General features: G+C 35.2%; 1 protein-coding gene across 1 annotated transcript; it reads left to right on the plus strand.

Annotated features, from left to right (window-relative positions):
• The first annotated feature begins 725 nt into the window (after positions 1-725).
• LOC108550682 (uncharacterized) lies at positions 726-2890 on the plus strand. Its single transcript, XM_017904488.1, has one exon. The coding sequence runs from the start codon at positions 1236-1238 to the stop codon at positions 2088-2090; it is 855 nt and encodes a 284-aa protein (XP_017759977.1). The 5' UTR covers positions 726-1235; the 3' UTR covers positions 2091-2890.
• Positions 2891-14255: the final 11365 nt, after the last annotated feature.

Here is a 14255-nt window from a genome sequence, read left to right on the forward strand (position 1 = left end):
TTCATACATAGTCGTCGATGGAGCTGCGTGTTAATTTTACCTCATCAATAATTCATTCTGCTCAGAAGAACATTTAACAGCAAAAAGCAGAAATATGAAGCGCTTCAATTTTCAAACTTATTGACCTATTCATAGCTATAACGTGATAGCACCAAGGAAGCACCTCCAAGACAGCACCAACCACATTGCAGCTCCATTTTTACCTCCAACTCCTAAGGCAATGTATTTTAGGCGAGCTCACTATAGACACAGGGAAAACTGTACTCCAGAGTGGCGATGACCGGAATCATTCTTACACATAATACTTGCAACGAGTCCCGAGTTAACTCAGAATAACCCTAGTCTAATTAAAATGCAAAATAAAATCAAAATCCCAAAATTCCTTATATCTTTTATTAAATTAATTATCCTAAAAATGGAAACTTTCGTGATTTTCAGATGAGATTCACATAGGAGCGATGAAGAAACGAAGCAATAATGAAAACAAAGGTGGAAAGGGTAGACAGAGCGAGACGAATGACGAGAAAAACGAGAAGAAGAACGAGATATCTTTGAACGACGAAGAGAATCAAGGTTTCAGCGAGTGGCTGAGGTCGAACGATGGCCTTGAGATGATGAGACTCTTCGTCATTGCCAATTCCATCCTAATTTTCTTCACGATGGGCCTACCCAAATTCCAGGAAGTTATCGGTATCCTGAAAGATTATTATTACGGTGAATTATAAGAGACAGTGTTTTATACCCGACATAATCGAAAATCGTAGTTTGGAAACCAAGATAGCCAGTCGAATGAGGTTCTCGGTCTCCAAAAATACATAAGTGTCGAGTGAAGTTAGCCTATTCCTAACCTATTTCACTTAAGTAATTCCGGATACGTAACGACGTTGTTTCAAATTATCTGAGAACATAACCTCTAGACGTGCGTTCGTATTATACTAACGCGTAACATGACTCAACATCAAAGAGGGTAAACGATACAGAAATATTTATTTCCCCGTGCTCGTGACACGATATCGAGTATCGATGTATCGATTCTCGAGGTCGTAAAGCAGCAAATTCTTATTCTTAAGTTTCCTCGAAGAATTTCCACGCGAGCGAACCATAACCTCTCCGCATGGAAATATCTGGATAAATTGGAATAGCTATTAGCAGCGAGGTCACGCTTGTTATAAATTACGCGTTGAATTGGCCAAAGGCAATTAAAGACCGGACGATAAACAAGACACGGGACGACCATGCTGGGATTGATCGTCCGTGGCATCTTTCTCATCGGCGTACTCACCTGGTACAGCACCAGCGTGTGGAAAATGATCGACGGTTACTTCAGGGATCAGTTCCGAAGCTACTTGGAGGAAGAGTATCGAAAGAATCCGCGAATGAGGTCCGACGTGGCCGACGCGGTCGGTAAGGCCGTTCCCGGTGCGACCACGCCACGCCCAGACGCGACGCTGGCGCCGCCGCGGCAGATCCTCGAAGCCGCGGAGACTGTGTCGCGTGCGGTCGAAGCTGCAGAAAACGTTTCCGTTGGAACGAGCGACGGCACTCGGGTGACAGGTGGCACCAGTGAAAACGAGGCCGCAGGGGAATCTACCGATAAAAATGCATTCCTGGGAACCGTCGCGGAATCGGGGCTGGAAAGTAGGAAGTCGTCCGAGAATGAACAGGATTCTCGACAACCTATTAATCACGACGGCCGTGACCTCGAACGCCGGGAGAACGACGATCATCATCGATCAGTCTCCGCGGTGTCTAAGAGCCCGCCGAAGAGAAATAAATACGACAGGAGGCAGCGCGCCCCTAGGGACATTTCGCGCGAGAATCAATCGCCCAGGAGGCGAAACGTGAAGACGATCACGCTGACCGAGAGGGACTTTAAGTCGGTCATAAGGGATCAGGTATCCAACGACGACTTCTGGGAATTCGAGGAGGACGCGGATCAGAAGGAACCGATCGAGGGTATCTTGGTCTCCCAGCTACCGTACAAGCCGAGAGCGGATATAGGGGATTTGGATAGGGTCACTGCCGAGGAATACTGTCCGCTCAATTTGGAGGACGAAGCGTCCTGCGACCAGACGTATAAATGGCCCTAGGAACTTGATATAAACAGGGTCTTCCACGAATCCGGATTAAAATAGAGGACATCTTTGGGAATTTTTTTCGAAGAAACCACTTGACTTTTCGACATGCGGTTTCCGCTATTTTATTTATCCAGGCTTCTAGAACATTTGTAATTTTTTTCGTTACGAAAGAGAGAAAATTATAAAAATTATACAATTATGCATACAGGCAGGTTTATAAAATGGGTTCGGATGGCTGATACAGCAGAGACTGTTATTTTTATCGAAAAATAGAAAAGTAGGAAATATTTAAATTAAAAAACTGTGAATTTAAAAGAAAATGACAGCAATTTAGATTTTCTCTTGCTGTGTTAATTTATAGTAAATTTTGGGAGCGTTTAGGGGAACGGAAAATTGTGCTTATGCGAATCATGGATTTAATCAACCGGTACTACACCGACGAAACTATACTGAAGCCCATATAATATAGAAATCGACTACCAATGAAATACCAAAATTATATCATCGAAAATCGAGACAAATAATGGTATTGTCTCTTTTTCGAAGAACTCCTCGAATTCGGAGCAGACATTATTCATAAATAGCTCAACGATTTCAACGAGAGTTGCAAGTAAGTTCATCAGAGGACACTGATAATGCTGTATCAGAGTGTCATTGGACTGCTGACGAAGTTGGTCGTAGTGCTTGCAAAACGTTGGGATATTTCTTTCTACAAAAGAAGACGCAGTTCACTGCAGAAACTCCCAACTTTTTATGTCTCTGTAACTAGAAAATATGAAAGTCCCGAGTATTCGGTAAATCGATTGACGACAAATGACCTAGACAGGCGTTAGATCTGACTAGGTGTATAATAAAATATTTATAAGTGTACAGATATTTTCAAAGCATCTAGTTGTTATATATCGTTGCTGTAATTATTACAAATGGAATAATTCCTAAATTCTATTTCGATAAATGAAATTTCACTGATCTAATGACAAGTCTAACAAGAGGATAGGTGTCTAGAAGTAAAGAAACCTCGAAATCGATTAAAAATTGTCCAAACTTAGGCATGGAAAAATTTGAAAGAATTATGTATAAGAAAAATACTCAAATTCATAATATATAATAAATAAATACTCAATACTTCACAAAAATATTCAAACACATAGAAATAGAGAATATTAATGTAGAATTATTATTGCAAATAATATACCTAAGTATTGAAAAATAAATTATCCCTTTGCACTCGAGAGGCGACTCTCAGTTACCATTTAATCAGATTATAAAGATCATTGTTAATTAATATCTCGAATTTTAAATTCCCCAATGACGTGGGAAAAAGGAAGGAAAACAATTTGCAATTAATTTGCACTTCTTATTTACCATTTTGAAAATATCGTCGACTTTATGGCAGAAAGCCTTCGAATTACTATGCTTCTGAATCGAAAAGATCGCCGAGTGCAAAGAGTTATCATGAATTTCATGATTCGTTCTTCCGAATATTTTTGCGAGTATGCTAGTATCGTATATACTCTATCCTAGTATTAGTATTGTAATATATTATTCCAGTATATATTATTGTACCAGTATTGTAAACTATGTTGGACTCCAATCTGTGTATTTCATTCGTGAAAAGATTGAAACGCAATCGTTGAAATGCCTCGAAGAGCAAGCATAGACCTACAATCTCGAAGGAAGTCAGGTTCAATATGATCCAGCGAATTCAAACTATTCGCTGCTCCAGTGCAAAAAGCGCAACGGTCGAAAACAAATGTCATCGATGAAGAGTAATTTCACGGCACGAAGCATTGGTGGTGGATTTTTACCCCGGCCTTCGAAAAATCGCTTTATAAATAAGAATATAGACATAATACGTCGGAGCTATTGGCTTTTTGCACCGTTGAAGAAGTCTCGACAGGAGGTTGCAAAATGTGCCCAGTCACTTCAAGTGCGCGCCTGATGCAATTCCACGTCCCGGAGACTTGCAGCCTCTAACACGTGAAAGAAGTTACCTTTCGTGAACTTTAACGGCGATAAACGATACTGCTTCTCATCGATTAATCACGATGGCAAAAGCACCGTGCCAGGGAACGAAAAAGGACTATGATCTGGGTCAATGTTGCCTGGACGGGAGTCTCCTGTGACGATGGATCATCCACTGGACGAGAGACGTGTCTAGAGTCTGAGAAAATGAGGAATAGACAAGAATGTTCATGGTCTTAGAAAGAAAAAGGTTGACGAAGGTGTCTAGGTTCTTAGGAAACGAAAAAATAGACGAAGAAGATTTCCAGGGCTTAGAAAACGAGGAAAAGATGAAGAAGATATTTGGGATTTTAAAAAATGAGAAGAAGGGGAAGATGTTTAGAGTCTTAGGGAACGAGCAGAAGAAGAAGAGGTCTAGAGTCTAAGAAAATGGGAAAAAGGTAAAGAAGGTGCTTGGAATCTTAAAATGAGAAGAGAAGGAAGATGTTTAGAGTCTTAAAAATGGAGAAGATGGCGAAGAAGTAGTCCAGAGTATCAGAAACCGAGAAAGAGACAAAGAAGATCTCCAGAGAATCAGAGAACAAGGATTAGACGAAGATGTGCATAGTCTTAGGAAACCAGGAGTACAGGAAGGTATCCAGGGTCTTAAGAACCGAGAAAGAGACGAAGAAGAAGTTTAAAGTCTCAAGAAACAAGGAAAAGTATATGAAGAAGAGGTTCAGGGTCCTAGAAATCGAAAAAATAAATAAAATGGATGGTCATAGACTGAGAAAACGGTGACAAGACGAAGAAGAAATTCAATGTCTCAGAAAACGAAGAAACATAGACGAAGAAGAAGTTCAGACTCTCAGAAAACGAGAAAATAATTAAAGACGAAATTCAGGGCGCCAGAAATTTAAAAAATTGATAAAGATGATGTCCAGAGTCTAAGGAAACGATGAGAAGACGAAGGAAGAAGTTCGAAGTCTTAGAAAACGAAGAAAAGTAGACGAAGAAGAAGTACAAAGCCCCAGAAATCGAAAAAATAAATGAAAAAGATGTCCACTGTCTGAGAAAATGATGAGAAGACGAAGAGGAAATTTACAATCTTAGAAAACAAACAAAAATTGACAAAGAAGCAGTCCAAAGTCTGAGAAAACGAGAAAATAGACGAAGGAGAAGATCAGAGTACCAGAAATTGAAGAAATAGATAAAGAAGATATCCAGAGACCAAGAAAATGCTGAGAAGACGAAGGAAGAAGTTCAAAGTCTCAAGAACCGAAGAAAAATTTACGAAAAAGAAGTCCAAAGTCTGAGAAAACGAGAAAATAAACGAAGAAGAAGTCCAGAACCCTAGAAATAGAAAAAACAGAAGGAAACAATGAGAAAACGAAGAAAAAAGATCAAACTCTAAGAAACCGAAGAAAAATAGGCGAAAAAAGAAGTCCAAAATTTAAAAAAAGGAGAAAATGGACGAAGAAGAAGTCCAAGGCTCCAGAAATCTAAAAAGTAGACAAAGAAGATGTCCAGCCTCCAAGCAAACGATGAGAAGACGAAGTAAGAAATTCAAACTCTCAAAGACCGAAGAGAAATAGACGAAGAAGACGTCCAAAGTCTGAGAAAACTAGAAAATAAACGAAGAAAAGGTCTAGAACCCTAGAAGTCGAAAAAATAGATGAAAACGATATCCAGAGTTCAAGAAACCGACGAGAAGACGAAGGAAGAAGTTCGAAGTCTCAGAACCCACAGAGAAATAAGCAAAGAAGAAGTTCGAAGTCCGAGAAAACGAGAAAATAGACGAAGAAGAAGTCCGGAGCCCTAGAAATCGAAGAAATAGATGAAAAAGATGCTCAGAGTCCGAGGAAACGACGAGAAGAGGAAGAACCGCATAGAGAGAAGGTAATCAGGTTAGCATGAACCGATTAAACCCGATTAAACAGGGTGAAGAAGAGCGTGTTGTTATGTGACATGAAAGAAGAGGACTGGACCTCTTGAACAACTTAATTGCCTGTTATAACGAGCCACGTTAAATAGAAGGTAGACATAAGAAGCTGATAATGTGTAATGATCCATGCTCGATGGCGTAGAAAGGTGGCAGACCGAACGACGTGAGATCTGGCCTAATTCTTCAAGCAGCTGAATAAGCCATTCACGGTGAACAAAACACTGGTGAAAGAAGTACAGCTAGGAACAACAAAATGGTTGAAAGGATGAAAAATCATCTCCGTTTTATTAACTCGGGAACGATGGAACGGAGACGTGCAACGAATCGTAGAGCAGAGTATCGGGAATTAACACATAAAGGAATACCAAACGGACCAACGTCGGAACCAGCTCAGATGCAGTCTCGAGCTTTCCATTAGCTTCCTAATCTAGTTACGCTGAATGGACTAATATAGATTATCATAAAGCGATGAGGACTTTCATTTGGGTTAGCTCATACTAGCCAAGCAAATTTGCCCAACGTCAGCGAGTAATTTTGATGATATTTACTACAGTATTTTTATTGGCGATGACACATATTTAGGGGTGAAGGTAAAAAGAAGCCTCAAAATTGAGGCTGAAAAAGATAATTCTTTTAATAGCTTGGAAATTATATATAGTATCTTCATACCAAGCATATTTGCTGAACATCAGCGAGTAATTTTGATGATATTTATGCAGTATATTTTATTTTATTGCCGATAATACATATTTAGGGGTGAAGGTAAAAAGAAGCCTCAAAATTGGGGTTGAAAAAGATAATTCTTTTAATAGCCTGGAAATTATATATAGTATCTTCATACCAAGCATATTTGCTGAACATCAGCGAGTAACTTTGATGATATTTATGCAGTATATTTTATTTTATTGGTGATGACACATATTCAGGGGTGAAGGTAAAAAGAAGCCTCAAAATTGGGGTTGAAAAAGATAATTTGTTTAATAACTTGGAAATTATATGTACTTTCTTTGTGACAAATTTGGCTACATACGTGACTTTGTAATCTATTTAAATATTAATTTATTTATTGTATTATTGGAAGAAATAGTGAAAGTTAATACTTTCTATGAATTTGTTCTCTGTTAAAATTAGTATCTTTTTAATTTAAAGATAGTATTTCTCATCTTTCTTTTGAATTTATTTCCATTCTTATTATTTAATATTTATTTTATATTTAATATTTAATATATAATCTATTTCCATTCTTATTATTCTTATTATTAATTATAATTTCTTTAGAATTACTTTCACTTACGAAAACATAACGAAGCCTAGCATTCTCTATTTATATTTATATTATTCCACTTCAAAATTAATGTCTACTTATCTGTTCACTTTCTCCTCGATTTCTCTAAAAATTAATACCCTCCTCCTAACCTAACCTAACCTAACCTAACCCTCCATCAACTAACCCAATTTTTATTCATCTGCTCTATTCAATTACTATCACTCCCAAAATATATACGATTATCAACAAAAATTAAATTCGAGGTAAATATTACTCCAAAAACTATGTTCGCCATAAACTTCGTTAAAACTACTGATTAACATCGAAGAAGTACTCGTTGGGAATAAAGTACACGATTACTGCACATTCCCATTGCCGCACTTTCCACGATAAACAAACATTCGTGACCAGGATGGCCTACCGAGAATCAAGGCCATGCCTGTGTCCTTTGACCCTGAAACTGCGGCCCCGTATAGGGGAAACTAGGGAGTTGCCGTGAAAGTCGCGGAGAAATTTCGATTTATCGGGTATTCGCGTACGATTACCAGGGAAACCGAACAGCGAACGCGAAAATGGCTTCCGTTTGTATCTTCGTTCGCCTCGCTGCAGTTCCTTCGCCTGATAAGCTATCGTGCTTCCGTGCATTAAGATATTGTTGACCGGTTAATGTTACTGTTACACGCGAGTATGTTGTTACACGACCCGAATGATAATACCATTCAGCTTGTTCATGAAATATTTTTTCGCCGGTATTCTGATTATAGTACATTGTTCTCTTGTTGCGTTGCATGATGGACGGATAGCGGATGTCCTGGAGTTTTTAGCGCAAACTTTGTTGGAGTGATCGGAAAGTAACTAACCGAGTAAAAGGAGGAAACTGAAGTGTGATGTACGTGTGTGAGTTTGTCGAAGCGTTCTGGTAAATACAGGAATGTTTGGTAAGGTTATGTAGAACTCTAGGATATCCTGGAACGTGTATAAGGATTGTTACGTATTACAAAAATTTCTGTAAAAATTCTGTAAAGGATTCTCGTAAATTGTTGGTATTTATTAACGTTACTAAAGGTAGAATAATTTTTCATAGCTACTGCAATATCCGTTCTGTTTTTTCATATTTAAATAGAATTACGTAATATTTAATATTTAATATTCTATATAAGTCATTTGGTACGTAATATTTCGATATTCGAATGGAATTATATGTGGGAATATGAGGAATAATTACGAATAAATAAATTTAAATATTGAAAAATTATTAAAAATAAATAGAGTTATTTTAATACGAATAAATTGCAGGAAGAATGGTAAGCATGGTAGAATTCGTGTTACGAATTTATTAATTTAGGAAGAAATAAAATAATTAACGACTTGGAGAAAGTTTAGGGATTATAGTTTAAAGTTAATTAAGAATTTTGATATTTTCTAGGAAATTTGATAAAGTATACAGATTTATATCCCAATTTATTTCCTTTATAACCAAGTTATTCTATCTCTTAAGGTTAAGAACTTTCGCTTAAAGTTAAATAATTAAAGAACAGAAAAGAAACTTCGATATTCGAATAGAATTATATGTGAGAATATGAGGAATAATTACGAATAAATAAATTTAAATATTGAAAAATTATTAAAAATAAATAGAGTTATTTTAATACGAATAAATTGCAGGAAGAATGGTAAGCATGGTAGAATTCGTGTTACGAATTTATTAATTTAGGAAGAAATAAAATAATTAACGACTTGGAGAAAGTTTAGGGATTATAGTTTAAAGTTAATTAAGAATTTTGATATTTTCTAGGAAATTTGATAAAGTATACAGATTTATATCCCAATTTATTTCCTTTGTAACCAAGTTATTCTATCTCTTAAGGTTAAGAACTTTCGCTTAAAGTTAAATAATTAAAGAACAGAAAAGAAACTTCGGTTTAAATTAGAATAAATTACCGCAGGACTATAAATACCTGTAATTCGAACTTGAACGCAAATTCCCAATGGAATGATTTCAATATTACATCATCGCTATCCGAGTGACTTTGAAACTATAAGTATCTAGCAAGCAAGTCGAAGTCTTAATTAAAGTCAGATACAAATTACGCGCGTAGGAGTACATAACACTGTTTAAAGCGTCATTAATTTAGTTCTTGACGTGCAGATTTCTAAGAGATTAATCATGGGCATGTTATTTTAAATAAATTTCCATAGGGAAGCACACAACGTTTATACGTGAATTTCAATTCTATCCACGAATTGGTCTAATGTCAAGATTTATCGGCTGTCAAGTCCATGATATAAATTCCATACTATCCATAGTGAATATATATTCGAATAAAAACATAATTTCATACAAAATACAATTTCGTGATAATAAATTTTATATTGCTATTAATAATATTCAATAATATCAATGTCAATATATATTCATCAATATTATATATCACTATCAATATTACTATCATATATTACTATCAATAATAAAATTTCGAAATATTTTTAGAATTGTGACATTACGTTCTTCTATCATTATAAAAATACATTTTTGAGAAAGTAGAGAAGACGAAATAAAAATGGATTGGTTAATTCTGATCTAATATTGAATTTTTCTGATATCTAATAAGATAATTGTACAATATTTATAATTTTTTAAATATTCGTCGTTGTGAAAGTGTCACTATTATTATATAGTTACATATTAATATAAATATCTATATATTTTAAATAAAAATTTTAGAGCATAAAGCAAAGTTTCGAGATACTTTCAGAGTTGTGACATTATGTTCTTTTATCATTACAGAAATACATTTTTAAGAAAGTAGAGAAGACGAATTAGAAATAGCTTGGTTAATCCTGATCAGATATTGAATTACTCTAATATCTAATAAGATAATTGTACAATATTTATAATTTTTTAAATATTCGTCGTTGTGAGAGTGTCACTATTATTATATAGTTACATAATAATACAGATATCTATATAGTAATCGCAATAAATGATCGCGAGGATCTATCAGAAAATTTTTTCACCAAAAATTAATATTGCAATTCGCAATAAACTATTGCAGAGAACAGTCACGTAATAATCGAGAAAAATAATTACAACGATCCATCAAGAAGTCTCTTCGTTACAAATCAGCATTATAACCGCTAATGAAATATTGCAAAATGTAACTGTGTAATAATCTTCAAACATAACTGCAACGATTCCTCGGTAAACTCTTTTTATCGAAGAAAAAGAAAACGAAAAAAGAAAATATTATTCCAAGCACTAATAAATTATAGCTACGTAATAATCGCAAGAAATAACCACAACGATCCGAATGTAAAGGAAAGAAAAAGACAGTATTACAACTGCTAATAAAATATTGCAAAACGTAACCTATAATAATGCGAAAAAAAGAAAAAGGAAAAATCTTTCGCCAATCCTTCATAAAACACGTAACGACCACCTTATACACCATGGCTCACAAATTAAAACATAAAGTATAATAACAGAGAGTATATTATTTATAATAGCGACAGAGCCATAACAGCAATGCAGGAAACGGAACGAAGACCCAATTTGTGCATGTATTTAACCAGTATTTAACCCTTTGCACTCGAGAGGCGACTCTCAGTCACCAGTGTAGTTAAACTTTCTGACACGGAGGGCGCTTACTTTCACAAAAATGGCGCACATCGTATCTGCTGCTGCGTATCAAAGTCTGCCGTATTCAAGGGGTTAATTAAAATATCAAATTTAATATAATGTAAAAATGTGCGAGGTATCAAAATTAAATAATTCTACAATTCTATTATTACACAATTCTTTATTTACTGCTCAAAAAAGTATTGTCAGTTTCTCAGTAGAGAATCCCTGAATTTCTACTCTTCTCTAACTAAAAGATCATCGAGTGCAAAGGGTTAATATCAATCATCGAAATTTTATCAAATGGCGACTGACGGGTGCAAAGGGTTAAATATTTTTGCCACCGAGTGTACCTCGAGATGATAAACCCCGAACGAACATCGGGATTTCAACGAAACGTTCATCTGGTGGTAATAAATAAGAAACAGAGGGTATTTAAGAAGTACAAACGATCACAAGCTCCCATTAGCCGATTAGCATCGTTTCATCCTTGGTCGGCCTTCGTTTCCCGCGGATTAACGAGTCCGCGTAAAATTCGCATGGTTGAACGCGACGTTCTATTTTCCAGCGAAACCGTTCCGCAGTCGACATTGAAATTAATGATTTACTAACGGGCATCCGAGGCAACGGTTAATGCAAATTAGAGCACGAATAGTCGAGGCGCGCTAGACGTGAACGTAAATGCGTTAAGGAAATTCACTCGTTATTATTCAGCGAGGAAAAGCCTCGCAGGTCTGTGGATACTTTTATTTTTAATGATTATATTTGGAAGTCTATTAGATAGGGTAACAGTAACAATCGAGTAATTTCAGCTGCTACAAATTGTACTGTTTTAGCATCGTGGAGCTCTAAGAATCGCTATATGAGAATGGTTTGTGGATACTTTTATTTTTAAGCATTATATTTGGAAGTCTATTAGATAGGGTAACAGTAACAATCGAGTAATTTCAGCTACAAATTGTACTGTTTTAATAGAAGGAGCTGAAATACTAAGAAGTATCATGGAGTTCTGAGAATTACTATATGAGAATGGTTTGAGGATACTTTTATTTTTAAGCATTATATTTGGAAGTCTATTAGATAGGGTAACAATAACAATCGAGTAATTCCAGCTCTTACAAATTATATTGTTTCAATGAGAATAGCTGTGATGCCAAGAAACTTCGTAGATGAAAATAGTCTGTAGGATATTTTTATTTTTAAAGAACTTGATCAGAGACTATTAGATTAGGTACCAGCAACAATTGAATAATTAATAATTGTGACAAATTAGAGTGATTTAATTGAAATGGCTGAGACACCAAGAAACTTCACACAGCTCTGAGATTCATTACATGAGAATGGTTTGTAGATACTTTTATTTTTAATGATTATATCTGGAACTCCATTATATATATTATATAGGATAACAGTAACAATCGAGTAATTTCAGCTACAAATTGTACTGTTTTAATAGAAGGAACTGAGACACCAATAAGCATCATGGAGCTCTGAGAATTACTGCATAAGAATGATCTGTGGATACTTTTATTTTTAATGATTGTATTTGATAGTCTATTAGATTAGATACCAGTAACAATTGAGTAATTATATTTATAACAAATTACAGTGATTTAATTCAAATAGTTAAGACACCAAGAAACTTGACACACTTCTGAGATTCACTACATGAGAATGGTCTGTGGATATTTTTATTTTTAATTATTATATATGGAAGTCTATTAGATAGGGTAACAATAACAATCGAGTAATTCCAGCTCTTACAAATTATATTGTTTCAATGAGAATAGCTGTGATGCCAAGAAACTTCGTAGATGAAAATAGTCTGTAAGATATTCTTATTTTTAAAAAACATGTTTAGAGGCTATTAGATTAGATAACAGCAACAATTGAGTAATTATAGTTATGACAAATTACAGTGATTTCATTGAAATAGCTGAGACACCAAGAAGCTTCATAGAGAATGGTCTGTTGAACATTTTTAAAGAACATCTTTAGGAAGCCATTAGATTAAATAACAGCAACAATTGAGTAATTACAGCTAGTACAAATTGCAGTGATTTAATCGAAATAAATAAGATACCAAGAAGCTTCATAGAATTCTAAGAATCACTACATAAAGATGGTCTATGGAGTACTCTTACTTTTGAAGATCATATTTAATAGGCTATTAGATTAGGTGACAGTGACAATTGAGTAATTATAGCTGCTACAAGCTGCACTGTTTTAACTGAAGAAATTATGGCTGCAAAAAGAACTAGAGAATTCCATGGATCATTGCACTAGGGTCGTCTATGGAATATTTTTGTTCTCAAAGATCCTATTAAAAATTAATTAGACCAGTTAACAAGAGTAATTGCGAAATTATAGTTGTTAAAAACTGCTCTGAATTAATTAAATAAATTAAAGTTATAAGGACTCTCATAAAATCATGAGGTTCACTACGTTGAGAACTCGAGCAGAATACTTTTATTTTTAAAGATCAGGTAGTTTTAACAATTAAACAATTACAGCTCCTACAAGTTGCTCTTACAACTGCTGCAGTTGAAAAAAATTGAAGTCACATCAAATTTTATAGCCCCCTTTCCTTCGTACTCAGTAACAAATTTTATCACTAGCCGTGAATTCCCTAGGATCATTCCAAATATAATTGTACCAGAATATCAATGGATAAAAATAATTTTTGTAACTATTGCTTTTACAAATTCCTCTTGGAAAGACAAATTTCATTCAAATTTCAATTTCAAATTTCGCTCTAAACATTTTCATTGGGAGAATCAAACCAAGGTGCAAGCAGCTTCACAGAATCCTTTTCCCCTCGTGCAACAAAAATGTAACCACTGGCTATGGGTACCGTGGGATTACTGATTTCAGACTTCAAAAACGACCTACTAAACCTACATATGTATAAATAAAGAAGAATAATGTTCACGATTACTGCTTTTACAAATTCCTCTGCTTCGATTGTAAGACCTGAGCAGCAAGAAGTTCCATAGGATCATTTCCCTTCTACACAATGAGAAATCTAATCACAGCTGTGTATTCGACTGGGATTATTGATTTGGTGGTTTCGAAAAATAATTAGACCTGAATATTAATGGGCAAGACCACTGTTCGTGATGATACATAGATTCATGGCGAGAATAAAATTACAGGCAACAGGGCTGTTCAGGATGTGCAGAACTAGCTGGGTATAGCTGCGGTACAATTAGATGCAGGAATGTATAATTCATCGTAGTTAGACCGTTTCGAACGCACATAATTAAAAAACGAATTTGTTTTCAAGGGAACTGGCATGTTTGATTTGATACTTGTACTTCGTTCCAGTCCTTTGTTCTTCTTTATCTTGTATACAGCACTCGATGAATCTTATTCTGATACTGTTACTGAATATACTGTAGT

The sequence above is a fragment of the Eufriesea mexicana genome, unplaced genomic scaffold (assembly GCF_001483705.2).
Source record: "Eufriesea mexicana isolate 0111107269 unplaced genomic scaffold, ASM148370v2 scaffold2948, whole genome shotgun sequence".
Classification (NCBI taxonomy): domain Eukaryota; kingdom Metazoa; phylum Arthropoda; class Insecta; order Hymenoptera; family Apidae; genus Eufriesea; species Eufriesea mexicana.